Source organism: Oncorhynchus tshawytscha, linkage group LG28 (genome assembly GCF_018296145.1).
Source record: "Oncorhynchus tshawytscha isolate Ot180627B linkage group LG28, Otsh_v2.0, whole genome shotgun sequence".
In the NCBI taxonomy this organism is placed as follows: Eukaryota; Metazoa; Chordata; class Actinopteri; order Salmoniformes; family Salmonidae; genus Oncorhynchus; species Oncorhynchus tshawytscha.
This window is the reverse complement of record NC_056456.1, coordinates 18619639-18640395: the sequence shown is the minus strand read 5'-3', so window position 1 is coordinate 18640395 and position 20757 is coordinate 18619639. Positions and strand designations below refer to the sequence as shown.

Genomic DNA, 20757 nt, shown 5'->3' with positions numbered 1-20757 from the left:
GAAACGCAATTTTTTTGCGTTTATCACACAGTCTTCATAGATCGATATCTAGGCTATATATGGACCGATTTAATCGAAAAAAAGACCCAATATTGATTATGGGACATCAAGGAGTGCCAACAAAGAAGATGGTCAAAGGTAATGAATGTTTTATATTTTATTTGTGCGTTTTGTGTAGCGCCGACTATGCTAATTATTTTGTTTACGTCCCCTGTGGGTCTTTTGGGGTGTTACATGCTATCAGATAATAGCTTCTCATGCTTTCGCCGAAAAGCATTTTAAAAATCTGACTTGTGGCCTGGATTTACAACGAGTGTAGCTTTAATTTGATACCCTGCATGTGTATTTTAATGAACGTTTGAGTTTTAACGAGTGCTATTAGCATGTAGCGTAGCACATTTGCATTTCCTGATGTCTAGATGGGACGTCTGCGTCTCAAGTAGGAGCAAGAGGTTTTAAGAAGGACTGAGAAGTCAAGTAAATTTGATTTGCTACATTTCAACGGACAATGAAAGACAGAAAAGCGCCAAAACTAGAGGTCGACCGATTAATCGGAATGGCCGATTAATTAGGGCCGATTTAAAGTTTTCATAACAATCGGAAATCTGTATTTTTTTTATACCTTTATTTAACTAGGCAAGTCAGTTAAGAACACATTCTTATTTTCAATGACGGCCTAGGAACGGTGAGTTAACTGGGCAGAACGACAGATTTTCACCTTGTCAGCTCGGGGGATCCAATCTTGCAACCTTACAGTTAACAAGTTCAATGCTCTAACCACCTGCCTCTCATTGCACTCCACGAGGAGCCTGCCTGTTACGCAAATGCAGTAGAAGCCAAGGTAAGTTGCTAGCTAGCATTAAACTTATCTTATAAAAAAAATCAATCAATCATAATCACTAGTTAACTACACATGGTTGATGATATTACTAGTTTATCTAGTGTGTCCTGCGTTGCAATATCATCGATGCAACGCTGGGGGATGATTTTACAAAAGCGCATTTGCGAAAAAAGCACAATCGTTGGACGCCTGTACCTAACCATAAACACCAATGCCTTTCTTAAAATCAATACACAAAAGTATACCTGCATATTTAAAGAAATCCAGGTTAGCAGGCAATATTAACCAGGTGAAATTGTGTCATTTCTCTTGCGTTCATTGCACGCAGAGTCAGGGTATATGCAACAGTTTGGGCAGCCTGGCTCATTGCGAACTAATTTGCCAGAATGTTATGTAATTATTTTTTTGTTTGTTTTTGTTTTTTAAAATGAATTTGACCCCTTTTTCTCCCCAATTTCATGGTATCCAATTGTTAGTAGCTACTATCTTGTCTCATCGCTACAACTCCCGTACGGGCTCGGGAGAGGCGAAGGTTGAAAGTCATGCGTCCTCCGATACACAACCCATCCATGCTTCTTAACACAGCGCGCATCCAACCCGGAAGCCAGCCGCACCAATGTGTCGGAGGAAACACCGTGCACCTGGCAACCTTGGTTAGCGTGCACTGCGCCCGGCCCGCCACAGGAGCCGCTGGTGCGCGATGAGACAAGGATGTCCCTACCGGCCAAACCCTCACTAACCCGGGCAACGCTAGGCCAATTGTGCGTCGCCCCACGGACCTCCCGGTTGCGGCCGGTTACGACAGAGCCTGGGCACGAACCCAGAGTCTCTGGTGGCACAGCTGGCGCTGCAGTACAGCACCATGTCTAGTCAGCCGTGGCTAGTCCTTCCCATGTCTAAGCAGTAGCAGCTAGCCCCCCATGTCTAAGCAGTAGCGGCTAGCCCTCCAGAATGTATAAGAAGTAGCAGCTAGCCTCCCCATGTCTAGTCAGTAGCGGCTAGCCCTCCCATGTCTAGTCAGTAGCGGCTAGCCCTCTAGAATGTATAAGCAGTAGCAGCTAGCCTCCCCATATCTAGTCAGTAGCGGCTAGCCCTGTAGAATGTATAAGCAGTAGCAGCTAGCCTCCCCATATCTAGTCAGTAGCGTCTAGCCCTCCCATATCTAGTCAGTAGCGTCTAGCCCTCTAGAATGTATAAGCAGTAGCAGCTAGCCCTCCCATGTCTAGTCAGTAGCGGCTAGCCCTCTAGAATGTATAAGCAGTAGCAGGTAGCCTCCACATATCTAGTCAGTAGCGGCTAGCCCTGTAGAATGTATAAGCAGTAGCAGCTAGCCTCCCAATGTCTAGTCAGTAGTGGCTAGACCTCCAGCATGTCTAGTCAGTAGTGGCTAGACCTCCAGCATGTCTAGTCAGTAGTGGCTAGCCCTTCCCATGTCTAGTCAGTAGTGGCTAGCCCTCCCCATGTCTAAGCAGTAGCAGCTAGCCTAGGGCTGTGGCAGTCAATACATTTTGTCAGCCGGTGATTGTCAAGCAAATGACTGCAAATCTCACGGTAATTGACTGTTCATTAACATAAACACAATTGGTATTGCCTGGCTTCCACGCATAGCCTACAATCCAATGATGCAGACCTTTGGAAAATCTACATTTTAAAAAGTCTAATAAATCTATATAATATAGCCTACACCATCACAATAAATCCATAATTTATTTTAGACAGATCTAAAGAAACATAATGTGAAGAAAATGTAGTACTCCGAGTTGTCCTCATGTTAGGCCCTGATCTGGCTATGCCATATGGCTGTGGGCTACACTAGTGCATTTGGAAAACAATATGTGCTTAGAATTCCGTGGCATTATTTTATGGTATGAAGAATACAATTGAACATAGCTGAATAAAATATAAAGGATATTTTCTCCAAACGATTTGAGGGAGTGCGCACATGCGGCTATTGTGTTGAGCAGTTATCAAAGAAACAGGTCCTCCTATATGCTTTATTTAGAGTTATTCATGCAACTTTAGTTGTGATACAAAAGTTAGGTTATATGTTTTGATTTTTAATACATTCTAAGGCTGCAAGATGCGACTGTACTGATGATTTGAAAAAAGTTGCATGAAAGGCATGTGCTCTGCTTTGTTCTTTTTGCGCAGGTTGCACACACTTCATCAGTCTCTCATTCACAATTTGACAAACACAATAATCAGTGCCTTTTGCGGCCAGTGGCCGTTGTGCTCTTGGGCTGAATATAATAATTATAATTCCCTTCTCCTGGCTGCATGCTCCGAAGCAACTCTCACTCACATGGCTCTCTCAGATAGCTAAATTCTTATTAGCCAATGCCCGTCATGTGATCGGGTCTTTCTCACAGGCTACAAGTGACACATCGGGGATGAAACTGCGAGTGTCCTTTCCAATTCCCAGATGCATATTGAAAATACTGCATAGCCTGTAGAAATGTTGCACAACATGAGCTCATGGGCTTTCAAGTGTTTGATTAGATTTTCGATTACATTTACATTGATGTCAGAGTGATCAGAGGGACAATAGAGTGTTGAGTACCAGTCAGTTAACAAGTTTGGTAGGCTACTAATGACCATCAGCAGCATCAGTGCTTGGAGAAGCCTAATTACCGTGACTAAACGATCACGTGGTATTTGACTGCCGTCAAGACTCATGACCGGATCCCGTCTGAGTAGTGATTGTGTGTTGACTATTACCGGTGTAGCGGTAATACGGTCACCGTAACAGCCCTAGGCTAGCCCCCCATGTCTAGTCAGTGTGAGCTGAAACTACCTCTCTGCTTGTAGCTGTCATAAGTCTGCTAACATAGCTGCATCTGGAGCACGGGGAGCAAGCGGAGCGCCAAACCACAGAGATCCAGCCGCAGCACACTGCTAGTCATCAGTCAGGAGTTTAATTAAGGCATAAGAGCAGAGCAGGCTGCCGCTGAGCTATGCTGAGACAAAGACCTCACAGGCCTCAGAACAGATAACAGGTTAAAGGCCCAGTGCAGTTAAAAACGTGATTTCCTATGTTTTATATATATTTCCACAATATGAAGTTGGAATAACACTGTGAAATTGTGAAAATTATGATAAAAATGCTTAAAAACACCGCCTGAAATTTCGGCCTGTTTTGGTTTGATGGAGTTTTGGCCTGTCTGGTGACACCACCAGGAGGTACATGAGTTAATAGACCAATAAGAAACAGAGTTGCAAACCTCCACTCCCCACTCAGACCACTCACAGACAGTCTTATTATTTCATGCTCTTTGTTAAGAAGCTATTTGTATTTCTCTTTGACCATTAACCATTTGACCTTTAAACATGAACACTGGGCTGCTTTAAGAGACACATATATGGGTCATGCTGTATCTGAACACAAAGCACTGGGCAAATTATATTCCATTCCACAAAGCACTAAATAGCCATTGTGTTCTAGGGTGTTTTATTGTGTTTTCCACTTATTGTAACAAAACTGATCATATATGACCTGTGTATGTGAAGTTCACCCTTACGACCAGACAGAGCAGGCCCATGCGGTCCCAGTATTACGTTCCCTGGGTCCCGTCTGAGTAGTGATTGTGTGTTGACGAACACAAGCCAGTATTGACTCAGTCCCCCTTTGCTTGGAGTGAGCCTTATTCCCCACTATTGGCACGTCCACTAGGGGTGTAATCCCTTCCTGTTTGGCCTCAGGCCAGGCTTACTGCTAGCCAGTTTAGCCAATGAAGAATACAAACAAATAAATAAATAAAACTAGCAGCTGGCATTCTCCACAGTCAACACTTATCAGGCCGTAGGGAGAGCCGACCTCGTCCGCTGTTTGGCCACAACCACCACGGTCTCCTTGGTAACCGACCGTCTTGTTTGAAGTGTGGTGCCTGGGGACTCGTGGACATTCAGTACAGCTCTGGGGCTAGGGTGGGGAGTCTTTGGTGTGTGTTTGTCTGTGTGTCCGTGTCCGTGTGTGTGTGTGTGTCTTATTAGCCTGGCATGTGGTTATGTGTATAATAGCTATGTAATAAATGAGTAATAGCTGGAATTGTCTGGCTGGATGTACAAAAGACCTAAAACAACGGTGAAATCCTTCTCTTCTGAGGTGTAGCGAGAAAAGACAGACCACCCGATTGGAGGGCTAGTGTGCTTTGTTCCTCCAAATGATACTCATTACCCTGTCTAAGTAGACAAGTGAATGGTGCTAGAAACCCACTATGGGGTGATCCTGCTGTTTGACTGAGATAGCAAAACAACTGCACAACCGCTGGGTTATTATGGAGCCTCATTATGTGAAGAGACTAGAGGAAAGGAGAGAGAGAGAGAGAGAGAGAGAGACGGGGCGCTAGAAAGTGAGGAGATGGAGAGGAAGAGAAGAGAGGGATAGAGAAAGAGAGATGAGAGTTGAGGGAAAGAAGGGAGGTGGAGAGAAAGAGTTGGAGATGGAGATGAAGAGGGATACGAGAGAAAGAAAGTGAGAGGAAGGGAGATAAGAGATAAACAGGGAGAGAGGGAGGGAGCTGGAGAAAAATAGAATGTATGTGAGTGTGTGAGGGAGATAAAGAAAAAGCAAGTGAGCGAGAGAAAGGGAGAGAGAATAATCCAAACTGATTTCTGAGGTGATAGCTACAAAACACAGATGCCTTTCCCCACTAAAAATGAAGACTATGACTTAAGAACCCAATTAAGGATCTTTCTTAGGGGAGCCATCTTGGGAAGTAGATGGGGGGATGGGTCTTGGTAGGACATGAGCCCAGGGCTACACAGACTAATTAGACTGAGGCAGGGGGGTAGAGGGGATGGGATCCAAGCCTGTCACTGGGAGGGAGATGGGTTCCATGGAGCTCCACATGTCAGTCCCAGAAACTAAACACAATTACTCTCACATTTAACCACTTCACTTAGGGACAGGAGTTTGACTGGTGTAGGTGATGACGCTACAGCACAGAAATCTCACTCATACAAATCTCACTCATTACTCCTCTGTCTCCCTTGCTGCTATAGCTACTTCAGTGACAGAGTGAATTCTAGGAGCGAATTTGAGGCTACTGTTAGATTGAGCACTTCACAAGGTGAGAGTTGAAACTGTGATGCCAACAAGGAACAAATGCAGTCTCACGTTTAACCACTTGTTTGGAGTGAGACAGTTAGAATATTAGCTTTTAACAGCCACACAATTGGTGTCATGTATCATGTCTTTACGAAAAGGAAGTGTCTAATAATTACTGTACATACAGTGTTTGAAAATAAATCCATGAGGAAATGTGCGATTGGATTCTGTGAGGACCAGCTAGCCTCAACAGCAATTTGTAGAAACACGTTTAGAATCAGACACAAAGTGAATCTATTTGACCAGGTAAGTTAGACCTGTAATGTATTTCTCATCCAGTGTTAATGACATGCTTTATCAAAGTTGCAGAAAGTCAAATAAAAAGTACAACAGAAACGGTTAGGGAACAGATCAACTCTGGGTGATGGATTTCAACACAGAGCATCCTTCCCTCTCTTTGTTTGGATTTAACTTCTCCCAGTAGAACAGCAAGCGGAGGAGGAAGAAGAAGAGAAAAGAATGCCTCAAAGGCTTCTGGGAGTTTTTGTCATGTCTCCCTCCAGACACTGTGTTTGCATGCACACATCAGACCCACCATGGGAGAGGAAGAAACAAAGAAACATACTGTACATACACACTCACACAAATGTCTCTCTCGCACACACGCACACACACACACACACACACACACACACACACACACACACACACACACACACACACACACTCACACAAATGTCTCTCTCGCACACGCGCACACACACACACACACACACACACACACACACACACACACACACACACACACACACACACACAATGTCACACACACACACACACACACACACACACACACACACACACACACACACAAATGTCTCTCTCGCACACACACACGCACACACACACACACACACACACACACACACACACACACACACACACACACACACACACACACACACACACACACACACTCACACAAATGTCTCTCTCGCACACACACACACACACACACACACACACACACACACACACACACACACACACTCACACAAATGTCTCTCTCGCACAAGCGCACACACACACACGCACACACACACACACACACACACACACTGCAGAGAGAAAATCCTCTTAGGATCATTAGGTTTGTCATGCTGTCTAATTCTGATCCACCTACAGTAGTAAAGTAGAATGCCGAGACTGTGTTACGTCGTCGCCATTCATCTCACAATGTTTACTTCCCCTTTTACAGCGCTGACGACTGTTTGTACAGTGTGTTTGTACATCATTATAAATAAGCTTAAATATTAATGATGGCGCTTCACAAACACACAGTTGTGCCCTTTTATTTTTATTTCAACTTTTTTTTATAAATGGTGACAGCACTGTGAGCACATGGGCGGATGAAGAGAAGAACGGCATGTCATTTAAAAAGGTACAAAGAAAAGTTCAAACGCATGTGAAGCTGTCACACTTGGCAGATGAAGATAGTGTATTCTCAGAAAGCTAGGTGTTGGCAAGCCACTGAGTGCTAAACAAATGTAGATCAGCCTCAGAGTGGCACATGTTAGGGATATGGTGCACTAAAGGTGGGGACATATTCCAAATTGTAAATTCTAAAATCAATCTTCATGGGAATTGTAGTCCCAATTCGCAATGTCTGAATGATGCTTTGCCTCGTTTCGGTTTCTCAAAGTCTGCGAGAGCCCACCAAAAAACACTGACAATCTTAAATAAATAATAATACATATTAAATAAATATTAAATAATATTTAGATTGATGACTGTCAGTTTTTTTTGCTCTCGCAGACGTTGAGAAATCACTCTAATATTGTTTCCAGAGTGGGCTATGCTATTACACATGCTATGCTATTACATATGCTAATGCAATACTATCATTAGCAATACAGTGAACCCATGGTGATTATTCTGCTTTATTTTCAAGATATCATATTTTTTCATAATAAAAAAAAGAAGGTATTTTCCCAAAAATAATGAATTTCCTTAATTAAAACACAAAAATCGGCCACCGTTTGGCAATAACGTCCGTCACACACTGAGAAAGAAGGAGAGTCTCATTTGTGAGGAGAGGAAGTACAACATGATACAGACATGCTCTTGTCACTTCTAGCACTCATTAAAGAGCTGGAGCTTTGGACCGAGCGGAGTCGTCTTTGAAGGAATCTTTTAAAAGACCCTCCAATTAAGGTGCGTGTCCTGCGGGTATCTAAGGAAAGGGAGAGAAGTCCTCGTATTACCCCACTCACTGTCCTCCTCTATCAACTGGAGCAGGACTTACAATCTCACTCCGCTCACTTCCAAGGAATGATAATGAAAGGGAAGGATAAAGAAGAGTCCCGGCTAAGTGGAACGGGGGGAATCTCATCCCAGAAAAAAATGCAATCTTCACTGTTGTGTAACTTGAATATCATTGTCTTGTCTTTGGAGGCTTAGGAGCACTAGGGTTCTTCGCCATAGAGAGGGAGGAGATATCCCACGCATGTGCACTTGCGGTGCTATCGCAACACAAGCAGGCCAATGATGAGCTGCTGGACTTATGTGCTTCTTTCAACAAATGAACTTCCACTCATAGAAATGTCCAATTTAAGCTGTGGCTAATTCACTGCTGCCACCATCAGTTAATAGATCTGCCTCATTAATCCAGTAGAGTAGCAAGCAGAGCATTGTCCATGGCTCAGTTCCTTATGTAACAAGGCAGAGAGAGACACATCCACTGAAGCTAATGCCAAGGAAACAGGAGGAAAAAGTGTATTTTTAAGTTTGCCGTTGTATTTCAGCATGGCTACTCCTATGTACCCACAAACCCCTGGCTTGTCCGACCAAGGTAATGGGTACAGACAACCTGAGCATGGGAGGGTGTTAGAGTAGAGGAGATTGGAGGAGAGGAGAGGCTAGAAGAGGATGTGTTTCCTACTCTTATAACTGTGTGGGGGGTGGGCCGTAAGGGTGGTCAGTAGGGGGTAGTGGGAGGTTGAGTGGTCAGAGAGAGAGAGAGAAAATGAGAGAGAGTGAGAGGAAGAAAGCGGAAAAAACACACCACAGCTAGCCCTGTTAGCACCAACACTGAACCATTGGCCCTCCCCATCAGCACCTCATGAAATATCTCAAAGTGGTGGTCTATGTGTCTCAATGCTTGGCTAGAGAAAGAGAGAGAAAGAGAGAGAAAGAGGGAAAGAGAGAGAGAAAGTGAGAGAGAGCAGAGTTTCTTCTGGACTGTAGTTTCTGGGGCACCGAGGCCCAGGAGTCAGTCAATCTGTCCGGTCCGAGGGAGGCAGCCGGGCGGGGGTTCCTGGGAGGGCTGATTAGACGGATGCTCTCCCATCATCCATCTCGACAGGCCGGCAAAAATTGGCTCGCCCCTCGCAGGGTAGAGTTCACAGGGGGAGGCGATGGGGGAGGATGGGTGGATGGCGGGGGAGAGGGGGGAGGCGGTGCGGGAGAGGGGGGTAGCGCTGAATACCTGTCACAGCCTTTGGTCTGTTTCAGAGAATCTCAGCGGCAAATTAATAAAATATCATTGCTGCTTCCCTGTACTTGCCTACCGTGGCAGGCAGCTCTCCCTCTCCTCTCTCTCTGCCTGCACTAACCCCCTGACCTCTTCAGACTACTGTGAGAGATGAGGAGCCGAGGTAGCCAGAGAGTGGGCCAGAGTGTCAGGGTGGAGGAGGAGAGAGTAACTCAAAACTCCAGGCAGAGAGAGGAGCAGCATCTATCTCTTCACCACTGGATGGTCGCTCCACTAGAGAGAGATTGACAAATTACTTCACCATGTCAGGGAGACATTTTGAGTAGTGATATAGTCGGCACAAAAACAACAACCCGCAACAAACAACAACTTGTACACAGTACATAAACCTTGACTATATCTCGTATGTGGCAGTGCGGATGCAGTAGAGAAGAGACATCTATATTCTAGAACACTCAGAAGATGTATCTTAAATCGGAAATACTGTCCGCGTTTGTACAACACAAATTCTAGGTTCCACTAAGAAAGATGTCCTTCCTTTGAAAATACATTTCTTCATTGTCTTCTAAAAAAGGAACCCCAGGGGGAGTTAGAGGTTTTGGTGTTAATCAACTTGTGTGTCTGTAATGATGTGGATTTATGTAAATGTCGTAATGAATGCGTGTTTAAGTGGGAAAAGCCTTTGCGTGTAGGTGTGTGTGTGTGCGTCTTTGTGTGTAGGTGTAGGTGTGTGCGCGTCTCTGTTTTGTGTGTGTGTTTGTGTATGTGCGCACATGTGTCTTTCGGTGTGTGTGTGTATGCACCCATTGGGGGTTGCTTCTAGAGCATGCCACGGTGCAGGTAGAATATGATGATCGTCTTATCCCTAAGCACAATCCATGCTCTCCTTTTCACAACCCCCTGCTCCACAACAAAGTGCCATATGTCTTTCATGTTCGCTCACCGTCTCTTCACAAAGGGTGTTAAACAATATAAGCACGAAACAACACCTCCGGGAGCTGGAGGATCACTTCATGCCCAAAAAATGTCAGAGTAAAAAGTTTGAAAAACATCCCCAGGTTATTTGAGATTGTTTACAGGTACTTGTAACAACCCTGGCAGTAGCAAAAACACTCAAAACATTAGTTCCAATGACAGATGAAATTGGATAACTAAGACGCTGTGTTTGCCATGTTGTGTTAAGAGAGAGGACTCGATGCTAGCTAGGAGTTTGTTAGAACACACAAGACTTGTAAGTTATTAATAACCTGGTCTTCCATGACCAACCTGTATGTTGGAAGGTGATGCCTCAATCCTTGTTTAATTCATGGCTTTCTGTTCTGTAGACTCAACTACCTGGTACATAATGATCACATTCACCTTCCTCCTGGCACCACATGGCTCTGTGTTGACTGGCTGAATCTCAATATGAACATCTCCTCTCTGGTCAATGCTAAGCTAAAGCCCAGGATGCACCCTTACGTCAGCTGGCTAGATGCTAATACTTAGCTAGCACCACTAATCCGACCGTGTCTGTGGTGGTTGGGGCTCGTGGTCAGTCGACTGGTGTTCGGTACTAGTGGGTTTCACAAGGTGCTTTTTTTTAATGAGTGTTGACAATTAATTTGCTCTACTCAGATGGCTATATTCGTATATTCTAAGGACTCCGTGCTCAACTACGAGGCGCCAACAGACAATGTTTCAGATACAAGGGATTTGTACAAGAAACGGGGAAAGACACGGCATGTCCTGCCAGGGCACAATTCCCCAAAAGACGATTGAGCTGGTTGAAAACAACAGATGAAGACTGAAATGAAATAAGGCCTTTTAGTTTTGTTCAAGTACTCTGAGGACAGTGGGAAGAGATTGCTCGAAAACGGATTATCCCTACAACGTTGAGAGTTCATAAGAGTCCAAATTCTAACTTTGTTGAAGGGCAGATATGGTATCCCTACGGAAACAGATCATATTTAGCCATGAGTGTCTCCTCTGTGATTACAGGGCTGGGAAATGGAGGCATATTATTGACTCAACTGTGTTTCGGCCTCTATACAGTATAGTAATTACTCCCCAAAAAGCACATTCCCCTAATCCTTCTAATTCCAGATATTTTAGGTCTAATAAGCAAATCAAATCATTGTGTATCGGTTGATCACAAATGAGTTTGGAAACCAATTGGAGTAATTCTGTCTTGAGTCTCCCATCCCAACCGGGACAGAGAGGAGGTGAAATGAAAAGTGTGTGTGCCGGCGTGGGCGTTTGCGTGCTCATGCGTACACGCACATGAGTGTGTATAGGTTTATGTGTATGCTTGATGGTGGTGGTGACCGTTACGTGGCCTGTGTTTGGGCTCACCTGTAGCTCTGTCTGGAAGAAGAACTTCTGTGGGCACTGGGAGCAGTCGTATATCTTATCCTCCTGGCCATGGGCTGAGAAGATGTGCTGCTGGAGCTTACTGGCCTGGACAAATACTAGAGTGAGAAAGAGAGAGAGAAGAGAGGAGAGAGGGGGAGAAAGGAAGTGAGTATTTTCTTTGAGTAAAATATCAGACATTTTGCTAATGGAATAAACGGAGCTATCAGAATATAAGGGTAAATGCAAAATAATCCACAATGACATAGGCTAAATAAGAAACATAGAAACAAAGAGGAGAAAGTCATTGCTATAAAGCCAACATATATTGGTTAAGGGCAACGACAACAGATGCTAAATACGGGCAAATGAATGTGTTGTACTGACAATAAAAATACATGATTATGAGGTCAGTAATTAAGACAAAAAAAAGGCAACTTTGTATTCTGACACATAATTGGGGTTTTAACAGTGGTCATACCCGGCCGTCCTACGATGGTACAGTGAATGAGCGCATAATGTTACGAGAATAATGAGGATCTTTATTTAGAACTACTTGTTGGGACAACAAGCCAGAAAATAAACAACCACAGAAGAAATTGGCATGGCTTCAAGTGCAAAACATGGCCTCCATCACGCTACATCGCTAATGATATTGACAATATAAATATTCATGCAGAGGCACTATTTATTTATGCAGACTCAGACTACAGTCGCTATGATATAAACACACACACGCACACTTACAAAATATAAATGTATACTATGCATTTGGGCTTTAATTAAGCCATAGATAGTCCACGTTGGTACAGTATACTAGGGAGACGTGCGTGTGTGTGTACGTCTCTCTCTTGGTGTGCGTGTAATTCTCTCTCTCTCTGTGTTCACCGAAGAGCACTTCAAACATGCCATTTGTTATCCCAGAAGTCTGTGCGATAAGGACGCATGTTACCTCTGTCTACTCTCTGAGGTCTGGACGCTCCCGAAAAGTGACCATGTGGGGCTGGGCTTCATTTGAATTTCTTAAAGGGGCAAAATAACTTTTGTATTAATGAATGCGCCGCCTGGGCTGAGGGCCGCAGGGAGGGGGAGTGAAAAGCAGCCGCTAAAGGGGAGGTGTCTATCTGAGAGCACTTTGGGGTTTCTGCAGCTCTATCGCCTCTGACGGGAGCTCTACTGCAGCGCACGGGGTGCTCGGCAACATCAACATGTCCCAAAATCAGCCGGGAGAGCCGATATTAATTATTGAGCTGTATATGCCCGAGGTTCACTTAGCTACGGCAGACGGCCGCCCAGATGGCCGCCACGTACGCTTCTGACCTGAGAAATAAAAGTTTATATCTGCAGCTAGCGTTTCGCATCCAGAGTGACAGACACTCACAGACTACTAATATCGCAGTGACAGCTGTCCGTGGGAACACGACTAAACTAAACACAGTGTTGAACACAGAAATGAACGTACTCACACTAATGAACAAACAACGCCATGGCTGTGATTATGGGTTATAGCCCACTTCTGAAAATAAATGATCAGAGTGTTCGAGCTGGATGTTCTATTCGCAACAGCTTTGTTTCATCCCAAGGTTAAGTACAACACAAGGCCATCCAAAGCTGGAAATATATAACCGCTTCGTGCTTAGAGGCTGCAATGATTGCGGCTTTGTTTGTGTTTTTCACAGATTTTAGGAAAAAGAAAGTAGGCATGCAGACATACACCATGTGGACATCTGCTCGTCGAACATCTCATTCCCAAATCGTGGGCATTCATATGGAGTTGGTCCCCCCTCTGCTGCTATAACAGCCTCCACTCTTCCTCGAAGGCTTTCCACTAGATGTGGGAACATTGCTGTGGGGAATTGCTTCCGTTCAGCCACAAGAGTATTAGTGAGGTCGGCACTGATGTCGGGCGATTAGGCCTGGCTCGCAGTTGGTGTTCCAATTCATCCCAAAGGTGTTGGATGGAGTTGAGGTCAGGGCGCTGTGCATGCCAGTCAAGTTCTTCCACACCGATCTCGACAAACAATTTCTGCATGGACCTCACTTTGTGCACCGGGGCATTGCCATGCTGAAACAGGAAAGGGCTTTCCCTAAATTGCTGCCACAAAGTTTGAAGCACATAATCATCTAGAATGTCATTGTATGCTGTAGCATTAAGATTTCCCTTCACTGGAACTAAGTGGTATAACCCGAATGATAAAAATCAGCCCGAGACCATTATTCCTTCCCCACCAAACTTTACAGTTGGCACTATGCATTTGGGCAGGTAGCATTCTCCTGGCACCCGCCAAACCCAGATTGGTCCATCGGACTGCCAGATGGTGAAGCGCGATTAATCACTCCAGAGAACACATTTTCACTACTCCAGAGTCCAATGGCGGTGAGCTTTACACCACTCCAGTTGACGCTTGGCATTGTGCATGGTGATCTTAGGCCTGTGTGTGGCTGCTCGGCCATGGAAACCCATTTTATGATGCTCCCGATGAACAGTTTTGTGCTGACGTGCTTCCAGAGGCAGTTTGGAATTCAGTAGTGAGTGTTGCAACCGAGGACATTTTTTTATTTTTTACACGCTACGCGCTTCAGCACTCGGCGGTCTCATTCTGTGAGTTGTGTGGTCTACCACTTCGCGGCTGAGCCGTTGTTGCTCCTAGACATTTCAACTTCACAATAACGATGTGAATATCGATGTTTTGTTCCCCGAGCCACTTAGTGGCAAAGTGCTCCATCATGCTGGAAAAGGTATTGTTCGTCACCAGGGGATTCATCAGAGAAAATGACTTTACCCCAGTCCTCAGGCAGTCCAATCCCTGTACATTTTGCAGAATATCAGTCTGTCCCTGATGCTTTTCCTAGAGAGAATTGGCTTCTTTGCTGCCCTTCTTGACACCAGGCCATCCTCCAAAAGTCTTCGCCTCACTGTGGGTGCAGATGCACTCACACCTGCCTGCTGCCATTCCTGAGCAAGCTCTATACTGGTGGTGCCCCGATCCCGCAGCTGAATTAACTTTAGGAGACTGGCGCTTGCTGGACTTTCTTGGGCGCCCTGAAGCCTTCTTCACAACAATTCAACCGCTCTCCTTGAAGTTCTTGATGATCCAATAAATGGTTGATTTAGGTGCAATCTTACTGGCAGCAATATCCTTGCCTGTGAAGCCCTTTTTGTGCAAAGCAATGATGACGGCACATGTTTCCTTGCAGGTAACCATGGTTGACAGAGGATGAACAATGATTCCAAGCACCACCCTCCTTTTGAAGCTTCCAGTGAGGTATTCAAACTCAATCAGCATGACAGAGTGATCTCCAGCCTTGTCCTCGTCAACACTCACACCTGTGTTAACGAGAGAATCACTGATATGATGTCAGCTGGTCCTTTTGCGGCAGGGCTGAAATGCAGTGGAAATGTTTTTTTGGGGATTCAGTTCACAGCCTGAATTTAAAACGTATTAAATTGTGATTTTTCTGTCACCTACACACAATAGCCATAATGTCAAAGCGGAATAAAGTACTTTGAAACTTTTACAAATCAATACAAAATGGAAAGTTGAAATGTCTTGAGTCAATAAGTATTCAACCTCTTTGTTATGGCAAGCCCAAATAAGTTCAGGAGTAAATATGTTCTTAAACAAGTAACATTATAAGTTGCACGGAGTCACTGTGTGTGCAATAATAGTGTTTAACAGTATTTTTGAATGACTACCTCATCTCTGTACCCCACACATACAGATAATTGTAAGGTCTCTCAGTCTCTCAGTGAATTTCAAACACAGATTCAACCACAAAGACCAGGGAGGTTTTCCAATGCCTCGCAAAGAAGGGCACCTATTGGTAGATGGGTAAAACACTTAATCGCAGACATTGAATATCCCTTTTGAGCATGGTAAAGTTATTAATTACACCTTGGATGGTGTATCAATACACCCAGTCACTACAAAGATACAGGCGTCCTTCCTAACTCAGTTGCCTGAGAGGAAGGAAAACGCTCAGGGAGTTCACTATGAGGCCAATTGTGACTTTAAAACAGTTACAGAGTTTAATGCTGTGATAGGAGAAAACTGAGGATGGATCAACAACATTGTGGTTATGCCACAATACTAACATAATTGACAGAGTGAAAAGGAAGCCTGTACAGAAAATAAATACTCTAAAACATGCATCCTGTCTGCAACAAGGCACTAAAGTAATACTGGGAAAAAAATGAGGTGAACCAGGTAAAACCCCGGACCTCATATGGTATGACATGATTCATCTGTTGTAAAAAGGTTGAATATGGGGTATGATGGGACCAGAGTTTTTCTAATCAGGTGACATGGTTTTAAAAAAACTCCTGGAAAAACTCCTGGCCTTGGGAAGGATGAAAACCCTGTCGAGCTGCAGCAACCATGTACTTGTTAATATGAATTATATTTTTAAAGGAGGCCTAGGGAGGTTTCCTATACACAGACATAGAGAAAGCAACATGATTGGACAATAAAACTCACAGGGCTGAGTTAGCTTTTTGCAGGTTTGCACGGTGTACTCCTCCTGCCCTATGCAACTGTAGGCTTGATAAAACGGGAACTCACAGTCTGTCAGCTATTGTGTTTATTGATTCATTTCCAGTTGGATAGAAAACGTCTAGGTAGCCTAGTCAGCTAAAGTTTGTTCTGAGGTGTTTTTGATTTCATGTCAATGCTAATATGGCAACTGCAATTACGTATTCGAGAGACAACAAGTGCTCATTTTGCAAATGTATTTATGTTATCAATAAACATTGGAGAAAAATATAGTTTACATGTTGTCAATAATCTAAGCCAACCCTATCTGTTTTGCAGCATAATTACGCACAACCAACCCGCCTATGCAGCTGCTGTTGTTAGTAGCCTACAGTTGATTAGACTGAAAAATACTATTGTTTCCATGCAATATGGCATGCAAGATCGATAATGTTTAAGTGTAATGGCTGCTACACTTACGTGAGAGTTTGTCTGTCGGGAGTGATGTGTTATCATGCTAAATAAATACCGCAGGAAAGTGGAGAGCGTTGTGTGTTGTGCCCCGCCCACGCGACCTGCAATTTCCGTGAATCTGATTGGTCAAACACACACAGAAAGCCTGCAGCAACACTTCGATGTGAATGACAGAGAAAATGGGCACAAGTTGACATCTCATGAGGCAAATCGGTCTAAAAAACAGCACTTTGCCCTCTTTTAACACTCAATATATTTGATTAAACTAAATCAAAAGTGGTATGGCGCTTCCACAACTGATTGAAAAGTGATGTGGCAAATGCCGCCTCACCACATGTTTTCCAGCCGCCCTGAACGAGACACAAGTTGCATCAGCATGGCACAGCTAGGGCATCAATGCATAACTCAGCATTCATTCACCGGCATCATGCATAAGTGTACAATGAAAGATGAAAGCATTGCAGGCAGAGTGTCTGTCGAGAGAAAGAGAGAGAGAGAGAGAGAGAGAGAGAGAGAGAGAGAGAGTGCGCGAATACGAGGAATACAACTTTGTGGTCTTTTCTGGCTGTGTGAGTGGAGGCCGACTGAGTGAATGAGGCTGAGCAGGGCTGGGGCCAGTCTGGGCTGGGCGGCGGGGCGGAGGGGCCAAGGTCTCCTGGCTGTGGGGGATATTAAGCACTCTGATTAGATCTCAAGGGCCTCCGCCATGGCAGACGTCTCCTTTACTACAGGCCCCGGCACAGGCCCCAGCTCATCTTTATTTTGGCAGGGTGGATGATGCTCTCTGCAGGCTATCTCTCTCTCCCTCTCTACACATACAACACCAATGCTAAGCTCTTTGTATAGGGGAAAAGTTGATCCTGCTTTTTTCTTTAAAAAATACATGTATTTATTGGTTCTATTTACTACTCTTTTAATTTCACATCCAGGAGTTCATGATAATATAGATTTAAATTTGCCGCAACAGGAGTGAGTGCTCTGTGACTGATGTTATTTTATTGTTGGTAATTAACTTCATTTTGTGATGCTTTTTAATATGTATTTTATTTGGAAAAACCTCATTCTAAAATCGTTACGGAAGAGACTGGCAAGTTCATGGAGGACCAGCTAATTAATAGACCTATTTGTCATAAACTTGCTATTGTCAGAAAAAGACAAAGAACATCCTGGAGTTTTGTGACTTTCAGTTTCCTGCTGTGACATAAGGGGGGGAAACACATTCATCCTGAACACTTTCTTCTGTTTTCTTTGTCTTAACCCTCATAATATTCCCAATCACATTTTCCCTGGTAGCCCCTCGCAGCCACTCCTAAGGGTGCAGGCAGAGCAGACACTTCTAGCTGCAGGCTCCCCCACTTCTGAAACCTGTCAAAGCTTTCCTGGGAGAGTCAGCCTCACTCTCTCTCGCTGTCTCTCATCATCCAGGGGCTTATGGACCCCTCTCCTCTCCTCCCGTTCCCCAGCTCTCTTCTCCTTCTCTTCTCTCCCTTCATCCTTTCATCTTACATTCACAACTTGCAATTTGCAGAGCTGCACTGTAGCTTTCCCCAAAGTTTTCTTCCCCTTCCTTTCTATCTATGTTTTTCTTCCAGCTCCTGTATGGCCTGTCCGTTCGGTCCGCTCTCTACCGCCACCAGACTACAGTGTAATTAACTCAGAGGAACAACTGACAGTCACTTGGACCCTCCCACATAGACATGGCTCACCGGGTAGACTGGAAATAGATCATTTAGAGACAGACTTTTAAGTGGGATAAATGTTTTCAAGGACAGACTGGGTCTCACAGACAAACCGCCTCCAACCCATTTCTCCATATCCAGAGACTGCCTGAGAAACCCAGTGTGCTTCCTCCCTCCCTCCCTCCCTCCCTCGACAGAAGCAGGCCTTTCAGTCTCTCCCTCTATACTCCCCATGGTCCACCACTTCCATCCTCCATCTATCCCCGTTCCCCACCTCTGTGTGTCTGCTCTACCACCACTGTCCTGAGGGTGCTCTCACTCTCTCTCTCTCTCTCTCTCTCTGCTTTCCTTCCTCTCCTGCACCCGCCATCGGGATCGATATGGACGCAGAGGGAGATGGGGCGACCTGTCTGTCAAAGCTACAGGTGAAGAAAGGCTCATATGAAGAAAGCATGCTCTGTATATTAAACGGAACGACCCTGGTGGGGGGAGGAAGGAGGAGGGGGAGAGGGAAATATCAATAAGCTCCTGCTAAAAGAGAGATAAGGCCAACCAGCAATGAGGGAAGAGGGGGATGAGAGGAGGGGTGGAGAAGACTGAGGAAAAGAGAGGGAAAGAACCCCGAGTGAGGATCTGCTGGACGATAGGAAAAGAGAAGAGCTGGAGGCCGAACGAAGCAGAGAGGAGGAGGGAAAAGAGGAAACCAGTAAAACGATGAGACTTCCAAAACATTACATGATGGAATAAGTCATGAAACAATTAGGATAACACAAAGCTAAAAATGAGTAAAGTGAGTAAAAAGCTGAGGAATGGAAAATAGTGAAAAGAAAGAGTACAGCTAAAGAGCTGATAGAGGGGGAGAAAGAGTACAGCTATAGAGCTGATAGAGGGGGAGAAAGAGAACAGCTATAGAGCTGATAGAAGGGGAGAAAGAGTACAGCTATAGAGCTGAGAGGGGGGAGAAAGAGTACAGCTATAGAGCTGATAGAGGGGGAGAAAGAGTACAGCTATAGAGCTGATAGAAGGGGAGAAAGAGTACAGCTATAGAGCTGATAGAAGGGGAGAAAGAGTACAGCTATAGAGCTGATAGAAGGGGAGAAAGAGTACAGCTAAAGAGCTGATAGAGGGGAGAAAGAGTACAGCTATAGAGCTGATAGAGGGGAGAAAGAGAACAGCTATAGAGCTGATAGAAGGGGAGAAAGAGTACAGCTATAGAGCTGAGAGGGGGAGAAAGAGTACAGCTAAGAGCTGAGAGGGGGAGAAAGAGTACAACTATAGAGCTGATAGAAGGGGAGAAAGAGTACAGCTATAGAGCTGATAGAAGGGGAGAAAGAGTACAGCTATAGAGCTGAGAGGGGGGAGAAAGAGTACAGCTATAGAGCTGAGGGGGGAGAAAGAGTACAGCTATAGAGCTGATAGAAGGGGAGAAAGAGTACAGCTATAGAGCTGATAGAGGGGGAGAAAGAGTACAACTATAGAGCTGATAGAAGGGGAGAAAGAGTACAGCTATAGAGCTGATAGAAGGGGAGAAAGAGTACAGCTAAAGAGCTGATAGAGGGGAGAAAGAGTACAGCTATAGAGCTGATAGAGGGGGAGAAAGAGAACAGCTATAGAGCTGATAGAAGGGGAGAAAGAGTACAGCTATAGAGCTGAGAGGGGGAGAAAGAGTACAGCTATAGAGCTGAGAGGGGGAGAAAGAGTACAGCTATAGAGCTGATAGAAGGGGAGAAAGAGTACAGCTATAGAGCTGATAGAGGGGGAGAAAGAGTACAACTATAGAGCTGATAGAAGGGGAGAAAGAGTACAGCTATAGAGCTGATAGAAGGGGAGAAAGAGTACAGCTATAGAGCTGAGAGGGGGGAGAAAGAGTACAGCTATAGAGCTGAGAGGGGGGAGAAAGAGTACAGCTATAGAGCTGATAGAAGGGGAGAAAGAGTACAGCTATAGAGCTGATAGAAGGGGAGAAAGAGTACAGCTATAGAGCTGATAGAAGGGGAGAAAGAGTACAGCTATAGAGCTGAGAGAGGGGGAGAAAGAGTACAACTATAGAGCTGAGAGGGGGGAGAAAGAGTACAGCTATAGAGCTGATAGAAGGGGAGAAAGAGTACAGCTATAGAGCTGAGAGGGGGGAGAAAGAGTACAGCTATAGAGCTGATAGAAGGGGAGAAAGAGTACAACTATAGAGCTGAGAGAGGGGAGAAAGAGTACAACTATAGAGCTGAGAGAGGGGGAGAAATGGTACAGCTATAGAGCTGAGAGAGGGGGAGAAAGAGTACAACTATAGAGCTGATAGAAGGGTAGAAAGAGTACAGCTATAGAGCTGATAGAGGGGGGGAGAAATGGTACAGCTATAGAGCTGAGAGAGGGGGGAGAAAGAGTGGTGAGGAGCTGGAAGACAAGTTAACGACTTTGCAGATTTC

General features: G+C 44.8%; 1 protein-coding gene across 7 annotated transcripts in view; it reads right to left on the bottom strand.

Annotated features, from left to right (window-relative positions):
- The window catches only part of LOC112226854 (zinc finger protein 521), a 150764-nt gene that overhangs the window by 7983 nt on the left and 122024 nt on the right, over nucleotides 1-20757 (bottom strand). For 6 of the 7 annotated variants that reach the window (XR_006080222.1, XR_006080223.1, XR_006080218.1 and 3 more), the window contains 2 exons: nucleotides 16665-17317; nucleotides 11716-11831 (listed from right to left, as the gene is read on the bottom strand). Coding sequence is in view for 1 of the 7 variants with exons in the window: in XM_024391465.2 (XP_024247233.1) it covers nucleotides 11716-11831 (116 nt within the window). In the remaining 6 variants the exon portion in view is untranslated. The remainder of the gene's footprint in view (nucleotides 1-11715; nucleotides 11832-16664; nucleotides 17318-20757) is intronic. The other variant, XM_024391465.2, reaches the window with a different exon arrangement.